General features: G+C 43.4%; 1 protein-coding gene across 2 annotated transcripts in view; it reads left to right on the top strand.

The window, feature by feature from the left end:
- Window positions 1–21,691, top strand: part of rad51 (RAD51 recombinase) — a 123,402-nt gene extending 101,711 nt beyond the window's left edge. For both annotated transcript variants that reach the window (XM_070878794.1, XM_070878793.1), the window contains exons 7-10: window positions 9,898–10,011; window positions 13,240–13,369; window positions 16,104–16,225; window positions 20,668–21,691. In XM_070878794.1, the coding sequence (XP_070734895.1) occupies window positions 9,898–10,011; window positions 13,240–13,369; window positions 16,104–16,225; window positions 20,668–20,791 (490 nt within the window). In that variant the 3' untranslated portion in view covers window positions 20,792–21,691. The remainder of the gene's footprint in view (window positions 1–9,897; window positions 10,012–13,239; window positions 13,370–16,103; window positions 16,226–20,667) is intronic.
- Window positions 21,692–22,332: the final 641 nt, after the last annotated feature.

The following is a 22,332-nucleotide window of genomic DNA, read 5'->3' as shown; positions in this document are numbered from 1 at the left end:
AGGTCTGAAGGCCAGGAAGTGGCGAGCTATGTTGCTGAGCTGAGACGCCTTGCAGGACATCATGAATTTGGAGCACATGCTCAGGGACTTCTTCATACTTGGCATTGGCCATGAAGTGATACTTCGCAAACTTTTGACTGTAGAGACCCCAACCTTGAGTAAAAGCCATAGCGATAGCCCAGGCGTTCATTACCACCAGTGACAATACCAAGCAAATCTCTCAGCACACAAGTACTGTGAACAAAGTGATGATGTTTTCAAATCGCAACGTACAGGGCAGGCCCCACATGCCTGCAGCTGCACGTCCGCAGATGTCTGAAATCCACCACCAAGGGTGATGAATGCAAGGCCATTAACACCTTGTTGGCGCTGCGGGGGTGATCATCGTTTTCATTCATGCCACTTCAAAGGGTACGTTTGCAAGGGCTGTGGAACAATGGGACACCTCCAATGTTTGTGCAGGCGAGCTGCAAACCCTGCTAATCCTGCAAACCACCATGTTGCAGAGGAGGACAGATCCACGACGGATCATGACGAACCAGAGCCTCAGACTGAGGAGGCAGAGTATATGGGGTGTATACATTACCACAAAGTGTCCCCCGATAATGCTGAAGGATGAATTAAATGGACTCCAGGTGTCAATGGAGCTCGGCATGAGCCAGTCCATTATGAGCAAAAAGACTTTCGATAAATTGTGGTGCATCAAGGCCTCAAGGCCAGTCCTGACTCCCATTCGCACTAAACTGAGAACTTACACAAAGGAACTGATTCCCGTAATCTGTAAAGGTCTCCTATGATTGAGTGGTGCACAAGCTACCACTCTGGGTGGTACCAGGCGATGGTCCCACGCTGCTCAGCAGGAGCTGGCTGAGAAAGAACTGGGACGACGTCCGAGCGCTCTCGTCCGTTGATGACACTCCGTGTGCCCAGGTCTTCAAGTTCCCCTCGCTGTTCGAACCAGGCATCGGGAAGTTCCAAGGAGCAAAAGTGCAGATCCACCTAATTCCGGGGCCACGACCCATCCATCACAAGGTGAGAGCAGTACCGTACCTGATGAGAGAGAGGGTGAAGATCGAGCTGGACGGGCTGCAAAGAGAGGCCATCATTTTGCCGATCGAATTCAACGAGTGGGTCAGTCCGATTGTTCCCGTCCTCAAGGGAAACGACACCGTCAGAATCTGTGTTGATTACAAAGTAACGATCAATCGTTTCTCCCTGCAGGATCAATACCCACTACCAAAGGAAGACGACCTTTTTGCGACGCTGGCAGGAGGAAAGATGTTCTCGAAGCTGGACTTGACCTCAGCCTACATGACGCAGGAGCTGGAGGGATCATCGAAGGGCCTCACCTGCATCAACACACACAAAGATTTCTTCATTTACAACAGATGCCTGTTGGGATTCGATCAGCCGCAGCGATATTCCAGAGAAACATGGAAAGCTTACTGAAGTCGGTCCCGCGCACCGTGGTCTTCCCGGACGACATCTTGGTTACAGGTCAGGACACAGTCGAGCATCTGCAGAACCTGGAGGAGGTCCTTGGTCGACTCAACCTTACGGGGCTCAAGTTAAAACGCTCGAAGTACGTTTTCCTGGCGCTTGAAGTGGAGTTCCTGGGGAGAAGAATCGCAGCGGATGGCATCAGGCCCACCAACTCGAAGATGGAGGCAATCGAGAACGCACCAAGGCCACAGAACGTGACGGAGCTGCGGTCATTTCTAGGACTCCTGAACTACTTTGATAACTTCTTACCGGGTCTCAGCACACTGCTAGAGCCACTGCATGCCTTACTGCGTAAAGGAGACGAATGGGTATGGCGTAAAAGCCAAGAAAATGCCTTTGTAAAAGCTAGAAAATTGTTATGCTCAAACAAATTGCTTGTGTTGTATGATCCATGTAAGCGTTTGGTACTAGCCATGTGATGCGTTGTCGATGGGGTCGGGTGTGTATTGCAACAAGCTAACTAATCTGGGAAATTGCAACCGGTTGCTTATGCATCCAGAAGTTTGTCTAAGGCTGAGAGGGCCTACAGCATGTTTGAAAAAGAAGTGTTAACGTGCGTTTATGGGGTAAAGAAAATGCATCAATATCTGTTTGGGCTCAAATTTGAAATGGAAACTGACCATAAGCCGCTGATATTCCTCTTTTCCACAAGTAAGAGGATAAATATGAATGAATCGGCCTGCATCCAGAGATGGGTGCTCACGTTGTCCACATGCAACTACGCCATCCGCCACATGCCAGGTACAGAAAACTGCGCTGATGCCCTCAGTATGCTGCCATTGTCCACCACGGGGATGGAAATGGCACAGCCCGCAGACTTAGTCATGGTAATGGAAGCATTCGAGAGTGAGCAATCACCCGTCACAGCCCGACAGATTAAAACCTGGACGAGCCTGGGCCCCTTAATATCCCTAGTTTTAAAAAAAAAAAATTGTGAGCTTCACGGGAGCTGGTCCAGTGTCCCATTGGAAATGCAGGAAGAGATAAAGCCGTACTAGCAGCACAAAGATGAAATGTCTATACAGGCAGACTGCCTTCTGTGGGGTAATCGGGTAGTGGTCTCCAAGAAGGGCAGGGACACTTTGATCAGTGATCTCCACAATACTCACCCTGGCATTGTAATTATGAAAGCGATAGCCAGATCCCATGTGTGATGGCCTGGTATCGATGCGGACTTAAGAGTCCTGCGTGCACAAATGTAACACGTGCTCACAGTTAAGCAATGCACCCAGGGAGGCGCCACTAAGTTTATGATCTTGGCCCTCCAAACCGTGGTCCAGGGTCCATGTCAACTATGCAGGCCCGTTTTTGGGTAAAATGTTCCTCGTGGTTGTAAATGCGTACTCCAAATGGATTGAATGTGAGATAATGTCGGCAAACACGTCCACTGCCACCACTGAGAGCCTGCGGGCCATGTTTGCCATGCACGGCCTGCCTGATGTCCTTGTGAGCGACAACGGGCCATGTTTCACGAGTGCTGAGTTCAAAGAGTTCATGACCTGTAATGGGATCAAACCTGTTACATCTACCCCGTTCAAACCAGCATCCAATGGTCAGGCAGAGAGAGCAGTGCAAACCATCAAGCAGAGCTTGAAGAAGGTAACTGAAGGCTCACTGCAGATTCGCCTATCCTGAGTCCTGCTTTGCTACCGCACGAGACCCCACTCGCTCACTGGGATTCCACCTGCTGAACTGCTCATGAAAAGGGCACTTAAGACAAGGCTCTCGTTAGTCCACCCTGATCTACATGAACAGGTAGTGAGCAGGCGGCTTCAACAAAGTACATATCATAGTGCAAATGTGTCACGCGAAATTGAAATCAATGATCCTGTATTTGTGTTGAACTATGGACAAGGTCCCAAGTGGCTTCCCGGCACTATTGTGGCCAAAGAGGGGAGTTAGGGTGTTTTGGGTCAAACTTTCAAATGGACTCATCTACCGGAAACACTTGGACCAAACCAAACTCCAATTCACGGACTATCCAGAGCAACTCACATTGGACCCTACCGTTTTTGACCCCCCCAACAGACACACCAGTAGCTGACACCGTGGTTGACCATGAAGCAGAACCCATCACCTGCAGCAGGACTCGCCACACCAGGCAGCCCAGCAACGCCAGCTGCACAGCAGACCAGCAAGGGCCCAACAAACTATTCACCAAAACCAGCATTTGCACCTAGACGATCAACCAGGGAAAGAAAGGCCCCAGATCGACTCACCTTGTAAATAGTTACACTATTGACTTGGGTGGGGGGGGGGGGGTGGGGTGGGGAGGAGGAGGGAGGAGAGGAAGAGGAAGGAAGGGTGGAATGTTATATATGTAAACCTGTAAATATCTTGTGTAGCCGCCAGAGGGCTCATCCCCTGGAGTCCCAAGGGATCCCACAATCCCTCGGGAGCACCTGTACTTCAGGAGGCCTCACAGGCTGGAGAGGCACTCTGGAGACCTGCAATAAAAGACTACAGTCACACTTTACTTTGAGCTCACAGTATGTAGTCAGACTCTTTAATCATATGCAACACTATCTGTATCTCCCATGCTTTTGTGCACCAAGTTTCTCCTTTTTAATGCTACATGCTGGTGCCCATCTCCCTGCCAAATTAGTTTAGACCCTCCCTAATAGCATGAGCATACCCCCACCCCGTGAGGTTATAGGCCTTGGCTCTGTTGAGGTACAATTCGTCTGATCTGTACAAGTCCCACCTCCCCCAGAAATGGTCCCAATGTCCCAGGAATGTAAAGCCCACCCTCCTGTGCCATCTCACCAGCCATGCATTCATCCACTCTAGCTTCCTATTTATTTCTAAACTCCCTTGCGTGTGGCTTTGGGAGTAATCCGGAGATTAGTACTCCCTCTTTCTACCTATGTCATTAGTACCGATATGGACCATGACCTCTGGCTGTCTACCTTCCACCCTCAATATGTCCCGCAGCCACTCCATGACATCCTTGACCCTGGCACCAGGGAGGCAACAGACCATCCTGGAATCACATCTGCGGCCGCAGAAATGCCTGTCTGTTTCTCTAACTATTGAATCCCCTTTCACTATTGCTTTCTCTATCTATCTTTCTCTCTCTCTCTACCCCCCACCACCCTCCCCATGTATAGCTGAGCCACCTGTGGTACCGTGGACTTGGTTCTGGCTGTACTCCCCAGAGGAACCATCACCCTCACCTGTATTAATACCGGTTAGAGAGAGAGAAATGCACGCGGTGGACTCCTGCGCTACCTGCCTGGTGGTCCTCTTCTGTCTGGCGGTCACCCATTCCCTCTCTGCCTGCATGCTCTTAAACTGCGGGGTGACCACATCCTGAAATGTGCTATCCACATAGCTCTCAGCCTCACTGATCCACCGCAGTGACTCCAGCTGCTGCTCAAGCTCTGAAACCCGGAGCTTGAGCTACTTCAGCTGACTACACTTCCTGCTCATGTGGTTCTCCAGGGCATGAGAAGCTTCTTGGATTTCCCACATGGCACAAGATATGCATTCCATGGGCATGTGGCGAATTGCCATGCCTCTATTTAAATAGACCATTAATTAACGTCTAGAAATAAATTTAAGACTTTGGAAAGTAGCTGGTGAGTGTTATTTTTTTAATCAGCTCCTTACCTTGTGCTGATTCTGATGTCATTCTTTCAAATTCTGCTTGTTGAGTTGCTCAGGTCCACTCCTTCTGGTCTCGGACCTGCTGTCACGTGCTGTTTATGCCGCTCAGGTCCGCTCCTTCTGGTAACTTTGGGAACAATATGAAGCAGAGTGCTGAATTGTAAATCTCTTTTTTTTCCCTCTCTTTCAGTCCTCCATAAATTAAATCTGTACTCTGTCGAATACTGTGAACTGTAATGTTCCTTTTAAATCTCAGATTTGTGTGAACCCTTGTTGAATATTTATTAATGCTGAACGTTTGGACTGCTGGCAGCACTTGCAAATTTCAGTCTGCCTGGGTTGACCATGAGCAGCTATAAAGTCTAATGGGTCTTGTGATATTGCGAAGAGTCAAGATCAAGTGTAGTGTTCTGGTGAAGCAGGGTTAGAGAACAGGTGATAATTAGACCAGGCTCTGCAGATGTAATTCAATCCCTATTTTAAAGTCATACATTCTATCCTTATTTTTATATTTCCATCATAAATTCCTATGTCCACATTAATAATGGAAGTTATGTAAACTTGTCACACTGTAATAACACCATTCTTGTTAGCACTGCAGTGCCTCCATGTGTGTGGAGGGTATAACTACAGCTTGACAAGTTTACATTGGCAATTTCTGTTATAAATGTGGACATAGGAATTTATAATAGAAAAGAAGTTGAGGCAGTGTGTGAACACACCAGCCAATTGGGAGATAAAGGCAGCGCAAGTCAGCCGGAGCAGCGAGAGCCAGCCCAACCAGCGCGAGAACATGCCAACCGATCGGGAGATAAAGCAGCATGAATCGGCCGGAGCAGGGAGAGCCAGCCCAATCAGTGCCAACTGACCTGGGAGGATAAGAAGTAAAAAGATTGAAAGTGTGATGTCACAGGAAAGCAGGGAAGTGATTGGTTGGTCTGTCTTTCTCTCTCTTTCTTGGGCATTGGTTTAAATTAAGAGCTGGAATTAAAAATCGAAACTTTCAAAAGAGATGGCAGGGCAGGTGATGTGTTCCTGCTGCTGCATGTGGGAGCTGGTTCACCCCATTGACGTCCAACACGACCACATCTGCAGTACGTGTCTGCAGCTCAAGGATGATGAGCTGGAGTCTGAGCTGCGGACACTGCGACACATCAGGGAGGGGAGAGTTACCTGGACACTGTAGTCCAGGAGGCAGTCACACCCCTTAGATTAATTAATTCAAATTTGGTCCGTGATTAGGGACAGGGGGTTGTGACTCTGAGGCAGGTATGAGGGTCCCAGGATGTAGCATTAGAGGAGCCTCAGCCCTTGTTCTTGTCCAACAGGTACAAGATTCTTGCTGCATGTTTGGACGAGGGCAGAGATTGCAGGGAGGATGAGCAAACTGACCACAGCACCATGGTACAGGGGGCCATTCAAGTGGGGGAGTAAAAAGAAATGTTGTAGTGGTAGGGGACAGTATCATTCGGGGGATAGATACTGTTTTCTGTAGCCGAGAGCGAGAGTCCCGAAAGCTATGTTGCCTACCCGGTGCCGTGGTTAAGGATTTCTCCTCTCGGCTGGAGAGGAACTTGGAGTGGGAGGGGAAAAATCCAGTTGTGGTCAACGTAGGTACCAATGACATTGATAGGACAAAGAAAGAGGTTCTGCTGAGTGAGTATGAACAGGTAAGGGCTAAATTTAAAAAGCAGAACCTCAAAATTAATCTCTGGATTACTAACTGAGCCGCGAGCAAATTTGCATAGGGTAAATAAGATCCGCAAGATGAACATGTGGCTCAAGGGTTGGTGTGGGAGAAATGAGTTTCAATTCATGGGGCACTGGCACCGGTACTGGGGTAACAGGGAACTGTTCCATTGGGACAGGCTTCACTTGAACCAGGCTGAGGCCAGAGTCCTGGCGAATCGAATAACTGGGGCTTTAAACTAAATAGTCGGGGGGAAGGGATCCGATGAGCGGAAATGTAAAAAGAGAAAGGAGAAGGCAAAAGTGCGGGATAGCAATAGGGGTAATGATAACCAGAGTGTGACCGGAAGGGACAGAGCGTATACACATAAGACAAAATTAAAAGCTCTGTATCTGAACGCATGCAGCAATCGTAACAAGATAGATGAGTTGAGGGCACAAGTAGAAATAAATGGGTATGATCTGATTGCCATTACAGAGACATGGTTGCAAGGTGACCAAGGATGGGAACTGAATATTCAGGGGTATTTGCCATTTTGTAAGGATAGGCAGAAAGTAAAAGGAGGTGGGGTAGCTCTGTTAACAAGGAATGAGATCAGTGCAGTAGTGAGAATTGATACTGGCTCAGAAGATCATGATATAGAATCAGTTTGGGTGGAGATAAGAAATAATAAGGGTAGGAAGTCACTGGTGGGAGTGGTCAATAGCCACACTGTAGGACAGAGTGTAAATCAATAAATAAGAGGCTTGTAAGAAAGGTACAGCAATAATCATGGGTGATTTTAATCTTCTTTGGACAAATCATATTTCCAAAGGTAGCCTGGAGGAAGAGTTCATAGAGTGTATGCAGGATGGCTCCTTGGAACAATACTTTGTGGAACCAACCAGGGAGCAGACTATTTTAGATCTGGTAATGTGTAACGAGTCTAGCTTAATTAATCTCATAGTGAAGGATCCTCTTGGGAAGAGTGATCATAGCATGGTAGAATTTCAAATTCAGTTTGAGGGTGAGAAAACTAGTTCTCAAACTAGTATCCTGAACTTGAAGGTAATTACAAAGGTATGAAGGCAGAGCTGGTTAAAGTGGACTGAGGAAATATATTAAAAGGTAAGACTGTAGAAAAGCAGTGGCAAACCTTTATGGCGATATTTCATAACTCTTCAAGATATGTTCCAGTGAGTAAAAAAGACTCTGAGAAGGATGAACCATCCGTGGATAATTAAGGAAGTAAAGGATGGTAGCAAATTCAAAACCAAGGCATACAATGTTGCAAAGAATAGTGGAAGGCCAGAGGATTGGGAATTTTTTAGAAACCAGCAAAGAACGACTAAAATAATAAGAGAGAGAAAAGATAGCTTATGATAGTAAACTAGCAAGAAATATAAAAACAGACACTAAGAGCTTCTGCAGATATATAAAAAGGAAGCGATTAGCTAAAGTAAATGTTGGTCCCTTGAGCGGATGAGATTGGGGAATTAATAATGGGAAATGGCAAACTTTGAGCATATATTTTGTATCGGTCTTCACAAAGTCTTTAAAGCATCCGAATAATGGATAATCAAGGGGCTATAGGGAGGGAAGATTTTAAAACCATCACAATCGCTGAAGAAAAAGTATTCGGTAAACTAATGGGTTAAAGGTGGACAAGTCCTCTGGACCTGATGGCCTGCATATTAGATGGTTGCAAAGATAGTGGATGCATTGGTTGTAATCTACCTGAATTCTGGAAGGCCCCAGCGGACTGATAAATTGCCAATGTAACGTCCCTATTTAAGAAAGGAGCGAGACAGAAAGCGAGGAACTATAGACCAGTTAGCCTAACATCTGTCATTGGGGAAAACGCTGGAGTCCATCATTAAGGAAGTAGTAGCAGGACATTTAGAAAATCATAATGCAGTCAAACAGCATTAGCATGGTTTTATGAAAGGGAAATCATGTTTGACAAATTTGCTGGAGTTCTTTGAGGATTTACTGAGCAGGGTGGATAAAACGGAAGCAGTAGATGTCGTGCAGCTACAACACTGGCATCTCCCTGACGAAGTGGAAAATTTTTCCAGGACCACTCTACTCCAGACCTCATTACAGGCTTAGTCCAAACATGGACAAAAAAGCTGAATTGCAGAGGTGAGGGGAGAGTTGACTACCTCAACGTAAAGATAGCATTTGACCAGGTGTGGCATCATGGAGCCCTAGTTAAATTGAAGTCAATGGGAATCATGGGGAAGACTCTCCGCTGGCTGAAGTCATACCTAGCACGAAGGAAGATGGTTGTGGTTGTTGGAAGTCAATCATCCCAGCCCCAGGACATTGCTGCAGAAGTTTGCCAGGGCAGTGTCCTAGCCCCAGCCATCTTCAACTGCTTCGTCAATGACCTTCCCGCCATCATAAGGTCAGAAGTAGCAATGTTCACTGATGATTGTAGTGTTCAGTTCTATTCGCAACTCCTCATGCAGCAAGACCTGGACAAAATTCAGACTTGAGCTAATAAGTGTCAAGTGACATTTGCGCCACACAAGTTCCAGGCAATGACCATCTCCAAAAAGAGAGTGTCTAACCACCTCCCCTTGATATTCAATGGCATTACTATTGTCATAGATGAAATATAATGTGGAGAAGTGTGAAGTTATCCACTTTGGTAGAAAAAATAGAAACGCAGAATATTTTTTAAATGATGAGAAACTGGGAAATGTTAGAGGGACCTGGGTGTCATGCATGAATCATAAAGATAGAAATACAGGCTAATTTTTTTTTTTTAAAGAGTTAATTGGAACTGAGTAGAGTAGTAAAGTTGTAGGAGTCTACCCACTAAATAACTTGTGCAAATACTGTAAACTATTCGTGTTCTGCAAAACTTTTGTAATCAAAGTAAAGGAATCCAAAAACAATGTGCTAGTTTCACTAATGGCTTTAATGTGAGTTTGCTGGCAAAAAGTTTATCAAAGGAAGCTATAAATCACACTTGTAGGCCATAAGACATGTATGAAGGTGTGTGCCAATTTTTGTAGTATGCAAGTTTATCAATTTAGTGACAAACTTTGGAATAATATTGCTCTTGTATATCTTAGAGTTTAAGCCTCATTTCTTACACTTTTCAGATACAATCTTTCAGGAAGTGATGTACTGGACAATGTTGCATATGCTCGAGCTTTCAACACCGATCACCAGACCCAGCTATTGTACCAAGCATCTGCCATGATGACGGAATCCAGGTACCAACTTTCATGATACAAATTGTTCAATGAGCACTTTTATTCAGATTGTTCAAAATCTCAGCTACTGCAGGAGAGTTTACTTTATTATTTACCATATGTTTTTATGACCTAGTAGTAATCTTAGCCTATTAACTATGCTGAAGTATGTTACTCTAGTTAAGTACACACAGGAGATTGCATTTCCCACCATGGAGAGCATAGATTATTCAAATATTTAGTACGTGGATCAGGCTTACATTTAAACTTCATTCTACACACACATCACTCTCCAGTTTCAGGATAACCTTTTCATTTAAAGCCCTTATTACTGTTCTCCACATGAGAAATAAGTCTACATAATGTATATTTTTTAAATATGGTAGTTATGAGTGGGTATTGCAGTTGGATCCTTCACCTATGACCTGAATTTGAATCTAGTGCAGATTGGTGAAATGAAATTTCATCTCTAAATTGCTGACTTTGTGTCCTATGTAAACCTTTCTTACCCCAGGCCCCAGTGAGTGCAGGCCTACCATTTAGCAATTTCCCTAATTTGGCACAAATAGTCAATACATTTCAGTCAGAAAACATAAAATAGCTAGTACAGGAAATGTTAATATTCACACCGTAGCAGATGCACTTGAAGTTAAGGTCAAGGCCCATTGATACTTTACTTTGCATCTGTCTACGGCGTATCTGACACGAAAGTATTTGAAATTGAAAATGGGCACCATGGTAAAAATGTTTTATTCGCCACGATTGCTCATGAAAAGGTATTCCCTTCTTCTCCTATCCATGCACCCGCCTGAAAATAAAAGTTTGAAACTTGTTGATGGAACTTTGTTAGATCAGGTCTAACAGAAGTTAATTACTAGTATAAAAATGTGGGGTGGATATTAACATTTATATTGCATGACAAAACGAAGGGAAACTTGGTTTCTAGTTGATTTCTATTAATTAGCTGCTTGTGAATCTGTGACTCCTGCTTTGTGGAAGTTGACCAACAGCAGTAAACTATTGTATTATCTTCAAAGTCCAGCTACAGCTAGGCAATCTGCTAGCTATAGTGCTCGGGCTCTGAACAGAGATCTCCCAAAAGTAATCTTCTGCCCATCTCGCCTTTTAATTATTTGCTCCTCAAGGTGAGTGGTGTTTGTGCTGGGCAGTGGAACATATTACCATTTCCATATCCAGTGTCCGCATCAGGCACACCCAGGTCAGGTATAGCGCAGCCAACTGCAGAACTGAAATGACAGCGGAAATCTTAGAAGGGGACCTGTGAGTGATGGTATACTCAATACTTTCTATGGCTAGATAATATGTTGAAGCAATTAAAGCTATGCCAGGTATGCAACTAGATGAGTAGAGTATGTCTTCACTTAAAGTAAGACTTAAAATGCACTGGTCAGACTTCACTGGTCAGCATGCCACACAAACATATTTTTGGAGAGGGAGCAGTGCAGAACTACAAAACTGATCCTGTCTAAAGGAGATGTGTTATGAAGAAAGATGAGAAAAAATGAGGGAAATTGGATATATACTTCAAAAATAAAAATTTGTAAGACTATGGGGGAAAGAGCAGGGGAATAGGACTAATTGGATATCTGTTTCAGAGAGTTGGCACAGACACAATGGGCTGGATGATTTCAAGAGGTTCGCCAAGGGGTTGGGGACTTTAAAAAATTAGATTTAAAAAAAAAATAAACACATATACAGGCAAAGTACATCATGTAAAGGTGGGATCGAGCTGAGAAAACCAGCGGCCCCGACTCAGACCTTTGTTTCTCTCCGTCCCCCCACCTTCCGAATGTTTGTGATATTGCCGGCAGCTGCCGCTAAACCCAGGCCAGCACTCGCTGAGAAGAGAGTGAGGCGGCAGTTACTGGGTGCAGATTCTCCAGCTCGAACTTTCCGTCCTCCGCTCACATTAGGTGCACGTGCACATATTTCAGATTTGAATTTCTTCTGTCCTATTTTATGTTGTTCGTGTGGTCGCAATTGTCAATCAAATGAAGGGGCAAGGAAATAGGCGGCAGCTGCCAGGGGGAAAAGGAGTTGCTGGGGTCAAACAGTGAGTTGTGTCTTTGTGGAGGAAGAAGAGCAGAATATGTCAACATTAGGAAATTTAGGATTAACACGACCAGCAAAACTGAAACAGTTTGCAAACTCATTTAAATATTCTGCACTGGCTAATTTTCCTCCCATTTTCTCTCCTGTCTTCAAAGTGTTGATTCATACTGTAATATAATTACAAGGATACTGACTGCCCTTTGTTGCCTAACCTCATTCATTCTTCACTTGCAAGCCTGCCTATACCTTGAGTGTTAGCAGTCTTGCTTTACCAAGAAGAGCATCGCAGACAGACCTGATATGATTGTTTACACCCAATGTTGGCTTCCAGCTAGTATTTCAACCTTCCAGAATTGACCTGGAGTTGCTAGGATTAAACCATTAATCTGGAAACCGCTGCGAGCAATTTGGGAGAAAAATCATACAATCCTTTTTTTAAAAAAAATAGTTTTGTTTTCATTTTACACTTTTGTTTATTAGTTATAAAAAAATATTGGGAAGGGAGACTGTTTGACAATCAAGCAGTGCACCGGGACCAGCTGGTATGTCAGGAACAGTCAGTGAGGGAGTCGGGGATTGCGGGGTAAAGAGGGTGACTGGGGGGGGGATCAGGTGGTTGGGGCTCGTGGAGGGATATAGGCATGGCGACCAATATATTTCTGCAGTGCAGGGATAGCAACAGTAAAATGGTGAGTGGGAGTGATGCTAAGAATTTTTATACAGAAAAAAAACCTTATTGTTACAGGGGGTCCGTGGAATTTTTATAACACGGGAGGGGGGACCTCAGAAGCAAAAAGATTGAGAACCCGTAGTCTATAAAGAAGGCATTCGGTGGGGCGGGGGCATCCCATTACAGTATATGCAATATTAAATAGTATAGACAAGGCAAACTCCGAAAATTACCTTTGTAAATGAGAGGAATAGGATCAGCAGACATAATTTCAAATTAATGAAATGCAAGCTTCTTTACTTTGAAATATTTTGAATATTTCCAGATATGCTAGTGGAGGCATAAACCAGTGCATTCAGAATGCAGCTGGATGAGACAATTAGATTGCTACAGATATGAACTTTGATGGGGCAAATAGCTTTTACTTGACTACTTCTCTTATATTGTCGAGTTCTACTATGGTTGCTGAATACAATTTTTTAACCAGTCATCTTCCCATTTTGTAGATATGCCTTGTTAATTGTAGACAGCGCAACAGCCTTGTACAGGACAGACTACTCTGGGAGAGGCGAACTATCAGCTAGGCAGATGCATCTTGCACGGTTTCTACGGATGTTGTTGCGACTGGCAGATGAGGTAAGACTTTTACTCATTGTACAACATTTTTGGCTCAAAATTTTGCATTCAGAGACATTTGTGTATCAAGGTTGGTAGGGATTAAGATAGTCTTGATATTTTTTGGGGGTGAGGGAGAGGCAGTGGAGACTTGTATCAAATGACTAGGAAAGGATGGGTAAAGAAAAATGCAGCATTGCTTTGAGTTGGGAATCACTACTAGCCAGCTTGCTAACATTTTGTGATTGTTTAGCCTTGTAGGGGGCAACCTGTGGATACTAGGGATTCTCTAAGTGGAAACTAAATGGCTGAAAATTGTTAAATATTCCAGTATTCAGTATGCTTACCCAGCACCATATTATTTCTCAATTTTCTTTGTTTCTAAACCAGAATTGTTGAGGGGAGGGAAATACATTTCTCCAGAACCCATAAGCATTTACAGCACCGAAGTAGCCATTTGATCCATTGTGTCTCCAGCAGCTCTTTCCTAAACCAATTCAAAACTAATCCTACTGCTCTGCACTTGCCCCATACCCCTGTATCTTCATATGCTTTCTCTGCTTTTCACATGATATAATGATCTTTGCTTCAGACAATCCCTGTGGCAAAGCATTCTATGCGCCAACAACTATGCGTAAGAGCATTTGCTCTTAACCTCGCTGCTTACTCTGTGTCAGTTGACCTTCATCTCTGACTCACTATCCAAAGGAAATAGTCTTGCCCTTGTTAGCCCATCAAAACGCTTCATAAATCTTCAGAATTTTTTTTGAAATGAAGGACTGTTGCTTGGATGTACTTGAAGGATTTGATTGGTAAATTGCAAGAATCAAGTTATTAAATTGTATAAGAACATAAGAAATAGGAGCAGGAATAGGCCACCTGGCCCCTTGAGCTTGCTCCGCCTTTCAATATCATGGCTGATCTGATCATGGACTCAGCTCCACTTCACTGCCCGCTCCCCATAACCCTTTATTCCCTTATCGCTCAAAAATCTGTCTACCTCTGCTTTAAATATATTCAATGACCCAGCCTCCACAGCTCTCTGGGGCAGAGAATTCCATAGATTTACAACCCCCTCAGAAAAGAAATTCCTCCTCATCCCAGTTTTAAATGGGCGGCCCCTTATTCTGAGACTATGTCCCCTAGTTTTAGCTTCCCCTATGAATGGAAATATCCTCACTGCATCCATCTTGTCGAGCTCTCAATTTATCTTATATGTTTCGATAAGATCACCTCTCATTCTTCTGAACTCCAATGTGTATAGACCCAACCTACTCAACCTATCTTCATAAGTCAACCCCCTCATCTCTGGAATCAACCTAGTGAACCTTCTCTGAACAGCCTCCAATGCAAGTATATCCTTCCTTAATTACGGATACCAAAACTGCACACAGTACTATAGGTGTGGCCTCACCAATACCCTGTACAGTTGTAGCAGGACTTCTCTGCTTTTATCCTCTATATTCCTCTTGCAATAAAGGCCAACATTCCATTTGCTTTCCTGATTACTTGCTGTACCTGCATACTAACTTTTTGTGTTTGATGCACAAGGACCCCCAGGTCCCTCTGTACTGCAGCACTTTGTAATTTTTCTCCATAAATTATAATTTGCTTTTCTATTATTTCTGCCAAAGTGGATAACCTCACATTTTCCCACATTATGCTCCATCTGCCAAATTTTTGCCCACTCACTTAGCCTGTCTCTATCACTTTGCAGGTTTTTTGTGTCCTGACAATTTGTTTTCCCACCCATCTTTGTATCATCAGCAAACTTGAATACATTATACTCGGTCCCTTCATCCAAGTCATTAATATGGATTGTAAATAGTTGAGGACCCAGCACTGATCCCTGCAGCACCCCACAAGTCGCTGTTTGCCAACCGGAAAATGACTCATTTATCCCGACTCTCTGTTTTCTGTTAGTTAGCCAATCCTCTATCCATGCTAATATATTACCCCCAACCCTGTGAGCTTTTATTATGTGCAGTAACCTCTTATGTGGCTCCTTATCAAATGCCTTGTGGAAATCCAAATACACCATATCCACTGGTTTCCCCCTTATCCACCCTGCTCGTTACATCCTCAAAGAACTCCAGCAAATTGTCAAACGTGATTTCCCTTTCATAATTCAATCAGAGTCAACATGGTTTTATGCTTTTCCAAGTGTCCCGCTACTGCTTCCTTAACAATGGACTCCAGCATTTTCCCAACGACAGATGTTAGGCTAACTGGTCTATAGTTTCCTGCTTTTTGTATAGTTCATTCAAAACCATAGACGATTAACCGCTTTGAACATGTGCATTTAAACATAGGGTTTTACATTAGCTTGCAATACAAGTTCATATTGCACAAGAAGATTTTTTTATGCAAAGTTGGCACTAGGCCTAGAACACTGTTTTTACCGGAAGTTCAATAGCCCTGTTTTCCTGCACTTTCAGGCCTGTATGCTTACAGTCAGTGGGTCTGTTATGCAATGTGTTTGTACTGCATGAATCCATTGTCATTTTAATGGTTCTTACTCTTTTAAATACTAATCTGTGCCACAGAGTTCTGTAATTTTGAGCTATTAGCTCTGCTGGCAAAAACTTTGTTTACTTGGGCTTTCAGAAATGTTAATATCTCAATTGTGCATATATTTTGTGGACCTAAAAAATACATGAAAACTGAAGGAGAAGATTTGTGATTTATTTAACTTGTATAGAAATTAGAGTGGTGTGCATCACATCTTAACATATTGCACTTATTTTTCTTCCAGTTTGGGGTAGCTGTTGTAATAACTAACCAGGTTGTGGCCCAGGTCGATGGGGCAGCAATGTTTGCTGCTGATCCAAAAAAGCCAATTGGTGGAAACATCATTGCTCATGCATCTACAACGAGGTAAAATGGAATTATACGGTGGTAACCACAGTTTACAAAAAAAAACACATTTCTCATTTCAGTGCATGCTAGGTTTATGGACAGATAGATGTGTTTGAGCATGGCTGACACAGCAATTGGCTGTTTGCCTGTGTTAAACAATTTAAAAATGAAGTTTCACAGGATTCTAAATGGTGACTATCTGATTTTAAAATTTGCTTTGCACAGGCTGCAGTTGGAATGCAATTTACAAAGTCCAACTGGTGTGAGACTATCACCTTTAAAGTTGTCCGTCTAATTAATAATTTCAATTATTTGACAGTTATTCACCAATCCTCTCCAATTGTTTCCCTTCCACATCTGGAAGCACTGACTCCCTTGCTGGGATATGGTTCCATAGAATTCGGTCACCCTCTGATACATAGAAACATAGAAAATAGGTGCAGGAGTAGGCCATTCAGCCCTTCTAGCCTGCACCGCCATTCAATGAGTTCATGGCTGAACATGCACTTCAGTACCCCCTTCCTGCTTTCTCGCCATATCCCTTGATTCTCCCGAGTAGTAAGGACTTCATCTAACTCCCTTTTGAATATATTTAGTGAATTAGCCTCAACGATTTTCTGTGGTGGAGAATTCCACAGGTTCACCACTCTCTGGGTGAAGAAGTTTCTCCTCATCTCAGTCCTAAATGGCTTACCCCTTATCCTTAGACTGTGACCCCTGTTTCTGGACTTCCCCAACATTGGGAACATTCTTCCTGCATTTAACCTGTCTAAACCCGTCAGAATTTTAAACGTTTCTATGAGGTCCCCTCTCATTCTTCTGAACTCCAGTGAATACAAGCCCAGTTGATCCAGTCTTTCTTGATAGGTCAGTCCCACCATCCCGAGAATCAGTCTGGTGAATCTTCGCTGCACTCCCTCAATAGCAAGAATATCCTTCCTCAAGTTAGGAGACCAAAACTGTACACAATACTCCAGGTGTGGCCTCACCAATGCCCTGTACAACTGTAGCAACACCTCCCTGCTCCTGTACTCAAATCCCCTCGCTATGAAGGCCAACATGCCATTTGCTTTCTTAACCGCCTGCTGTACCTGCACGCCAACCTTCAATGACTGATGTACCATGACACCCAGGTCTCGTTGCACCTCCCCTTTTCCTAATCTGTCACCATTCAGATAATAGTCTGTCTCTCTGTTTTTACCACCAAAGTGGATAACCTCACATTTATCCACATTATACTTCATCTGCCATGCATTTGCCCACTCACCTAACCTAGCCAAGTCACTCTGCAGCCTCATAGCATCCTCCTCACAGCTCACACTGCCACCCAACTTAGTGTCATCCACAAATTTGGAGATACTACATTTAATCCCCTCGTCTAAATCATTAATGTACAATGTAAACAGCTGGGGCCCCAGCACAGAACCTTGCGGTACCCCACTAGTCACTGCCTGCCATTCTGAAAAGTACCCATTTACTCCTACTCTTTGCTTCCTGTCTGACAACCAGTTCTCAATCCACGTCAGCACACTACCCCCAATCCCATGTGCTTTAACTTTGCACATTAATCTCTTGTGTGGGACCTTGTCGAAAGCCTGCTGAAAGTCCAAATATACCACATCAACTGGTTCTCCCTTGTCCACTTTACTGGAAAGTGGGGTTACATTGGCTACCCTCCACTCGATAGGAACTGATCCAGAGTCAATGGAATGTTGGAAAATGACTGTCAATGCAGCCGCTATTTCCAAGGCCACCTCCTTAAGTACTCTGGGATGCAGTCCATCAGGCCCTGGGGATTTATCGGCCTTCAATCCCATCAATTTCCCCAACACAATTTCCCGACTAATAAAGATTTCCCTCAGTTCCTCCTCCTTACTAGACCCTCTGACCCCTTTTATATCCGGAAGGTTGTTGGTGTCCTCCTTAGTGAATACCGAACCAAAGTACTTGTTCAATTGGTCTGCCAGTTCTTTGTTCCCAGTTATGACTTCCCCTGATTCTGACTGCAGGGGACCTACGTTTGTCTTTACTAACCTTTTTCTCTTTACATACCTATAGAAATTTTTGCAATCCGCCTTAATGTTCCCTGCAAGCTTCCTCTCGTACTCCATTTTCCCTGCCCTAATCAAACCCTTTGTCCTCCTCTGCTGAGTTCTAAATTTCTCCCAGTCCCCTCGTTCACTGCTATTTCTGGCCAATTTGTATGCCACTTCCTTGGCTTTAATACTATCCCTGATTTCCCTTGATAGCCAAGGTTGAGCCACCTTCCCTGTTTTATTTTTACGCCAGACATGAATGTACAATTGTTGTAGTTCATCCATGCGGTCTCTAAATGTCTGCCATTGCCCATCCACAGTCAACCCCTTAAGTATCATTCGCCAATCTATCCTAGCCAATTCATGCCTCATACCTTCAAAGTTACCCTTCTTTAAGTTCTGGACCATGGTCCCAAGTGGTCATTCTTGTGTGAGCCTTGATTCTGAATATGAACAGACTGTTCACTGTAAGGGATAACACTTGATCCTGTCATGTGATAAATGTTGGATTGTGATTGGGGTGAAAACCCTAGCAGATTATTCATTTTATGGATACAGGTTCCAGGAACCTCCTAAGAAATGGTAGCGAATCACATTGTTTAAGACCCATGCCACTTGTGTTATTCTTTGGCAATGTTTATTATCTACCTTTTTGAGAAATGTAGCTTGTGAATGGTCAGAGTTTCACAATGGGATTAATTGTATCATTGGGAATTATTGCTCTGTTCTGCATTAAACATGTCTCCGTCTTGCTATGACCTTTCTGTTTCCTCTTTCCCCATCCCACCTCCTGCAGCTCATGCTGCTATGAATGTGGCAGAAGCACACAGAGCCTCATGGTTATTAGATGTTTTCCACACCAATAAACTTATTGAAGCTGTAACTGTTGTTTCATAACCAGCACCATTTTGCTGCTTGTGTTCACTTTTTATTGCAGATGTTTGTCTGAAGTAATGCGGTTCTGTATAGCATTAAACTTTCTCCTGGTTGTTTTTTGTTCTCCTTCTTGAAACACTATTCAAGCAGTTTGATGACCTGTCCTCAAGCTGTAATCAATGCCAGTCGGAAACCAACTGCCAGAAGATGCACAACACAATCAATTATGATTGAACCATTACATTTTCTATGGTGAAATGCCAGGCCTTCACCTGATGCTTCAGTGAAAATGCAGTCCTGATTGGTAAAGCAATGTGCGGACAAGAATCTCCTCCTATTTCATGGTACAGGATACAGCACTTGGTGATTTAAACATGCTGAGCGAAACCCATTTTAAATGTCTAGTTTTAGTAAATGGGAGTATTTGCAGTGAAATGCAATGGAGAAGGACCTTGTGGCATGTCATATTCTGGGCTACTCAGTCAACCTCTCCATTTCCAAGTCCTTAATCTTGATGAGGCGATCTCTTACCATCTATTACCCCTTGTCATAACACCTCTGCTGTTGACCCACTAAGTTGACAGTTTGTACCAAATCAGCCACCTCTGACACAGACTCAGACTCAGTTTTCATATGTATGCTAATGACATCCAGCTCTGCAGTTTCATTCCTTCTCCTTGACCACATCGTGCCGTCTGATTGTATGCCCAAAATTATCGTGGATGAGGCACAACTTCCTGCAAATAATCATCAGGAAGACTGAATGAATTGTTTCTGTCGCCCACAACAAAGTGTCAGGTGAAAGCCCGGCATTTCATCAGAAAATGTGAAGGTTCAATCATAGGTTCCTTGCTACTCCTGGCATCTCTCCCCTCCTGGCCCCATCACATTGAGCCACACCATTCAATCTTGAGCTGAGCTTCAAACTCCACATCCAGCCCATTACCAAGACTGCTTATTTCCATGTCTGCAACATTGCCTGCTTCCACTCATATAAAAGCCCATTTGTCACTGAGTTGCTTACCTCTGCTTTTGACAATCTCTGGACTCTTAAATGTATTTCATACTGGCCACCCATCCTCCACTCTCCATGAACTCCAAAAGTTCCTAAAGCCCACTGCCTGAAACCTATCATGCACCATCCAGCTCACCCAAACAACCCTCTCTTTCTCTCTCTTTCTCCAAGCCCCCCCACCTCCCCATTATCTATAAGTGATGAGGAAAAGGGACCCTGGCTGATATATCTCCAACTGAGATCAATTGTAGCATCCTTCTGTTTCTCTGTTAGATGCTGAGTTAACTCTCAATCAGGAATTGAACCATCATGGTTCCTATAGCTCAGCTGCTCACTGAATTAACTAGCAGAGCCATCAAGGGAACCTTTTAAGCTGCTTTTTCGAAGTAGTAGGAACTAAATATTCTTGTGAATGGAGAATAAATGTTGATGAAAAGGCTTTGCTCAGATTATTTAAAAGAGACAAAGACTAGCTGTGGGGACAGCTGCCAGATAATTGCAGATTGCCTATCTTTTCTTTATTTCTTTTTCAGGTTGTACTTGAGGAAAGGCCGAGGTGAAACACGAATCTGTAAGATTTACGACTCTCCCTGCTTGCCTGAGGCAGAGGCTATGTTTGCTATCAATCCTGATGGGGTTGGGGATGCTAAAGACTAAATGCAAATGACCCTTCCTAGTCTTGTGCTAGAAGATAGTGACAGCAAGCAAACATCCCCAGGACAATCAGTAATACTATGTGCAGATTTCTCACTAACCTGCTGAGTTTTGTAAACGCTTGAAACTTTTGACAGCTTTCGGCTTCAACGAATAAAGCCACACTTAATTACTATCTGATGTTTTGGAAGATCTAATATTAAAATGGAGGCCATAGGGAGGATTGATTTATTCTGACCCCGTGTTTATACTGTTTGGATAGGTCAAAGTGGGCAGAGAAAACTAGTTGAACAGAGATTCATTAAGTGTTTGTGTTAAATTATTTCCAGATTGACTAGCTACAGTTTCAGTGGCAATAATATGAGGCTCTGCTGTGATGGATCACTGCTGAAAACCATTGGTAGCAAATTGGAATACTTGTTGAGCACATAAGGAATGATAGCTGTCACTGTATGTAAGGCTATTTGCAGGTTTCTGAGCTTTATAGATGAGAAGTACCCTTTTAGAGATGGGGAGAGAGAATGAACCACATAGTAACCATGGAACATCTATAGCAAATTGGCTCATGTCTATCCTAATAGTGGGTCATTGAATCTATGAGTTGCAAAAAAGAATCTGATAAAAATCAGACTCCTTTCTTTTGGTTTTGTTTCTTTGATTTGTTTTATGTAACAAGATATCTGTTGAGGGTGTAGAAATGGATACACCTAGTGCATAATTTTGTTAAACTTGGTAACAATGATATAACATACTATTTAACAGAGGAATTTGAAATGCTTCTGTCTTAGTCTACTCTTAACAGGATGCCGTTTGCCTTTCTTTTATAAGCAAGGCTCACAAAAGCCATTCTTGAAAATGATGGAAAACTTGAAATTCATATCAATAAACTATTTTGACAATTTATTTAAATCTCTGCAGTTTTTACTTTGTTCAAATGTGCTCTTCAAACTGAGGGACATTAGTCATGCAGAGTGAAGCAATTTCCATTTCAACCACACCGTATTTCAGGATAGCGTGGTTATGCAGAGTAAAGCTTCCTCCACTTTTCCCTATTAAAGTGTCTCAGCTCCAACCATTGAAGAGTGCCTTGAACTTTCAGTGAAATATTTCCATTTCCCCCATCAGCCAACCTGTGACTTCTTAAATTGCATCCATACCAGCTAGGAACTAGAGTGCAATGGTTCAGATTCATTTCACTTGAGAACCTTGCAGCAAGCAGATACAAGATGACTCTTATCCCACCAATCTGAGTGGGAATTAAAACCAGATCCCAAAGGTGAAAGATCAGTGCCTTATCCACTGCTTTATCAGTTTGTATAGACTTAGCAATATGCCAATTTCATGTGATAGAATCTACTCAAAGTATTGCACTCATTTCCTGCTGATCACATTGATTTGCTCAGTCAAACACATTGGCATATTGCAGTGCTCTATCCTCTTTTGGAATTGGTCATTTGTGTCTGCTGCAGAGGATTGGCCTTGTTGAGATGAACATTACCTTTTGGCCTTTGGCATATTCAGTGGACAACTGACAATACAGGTGT

The sequence above is a fragment of the Pristiophorus japonicus genome, chromosome 4 (genome assembly GCF_044704955.1).
Source record: "Pristiophorus japonicus isolate sPriJap1 chromosome 4, sPriJap1.hap1, whole genome shotgun sequence".
Classification (NCBI taxonomy): Eukaryota; Metazoa; Chordata; class Chondrichthyes; family Pristiophoridae; genus Pristiophorus; species Pristiophorus japonicus.
Note: the sequence above shows the minus strand (reverse complement) of the source record. Positions and strands in the feature narration are given on the sequence as shown.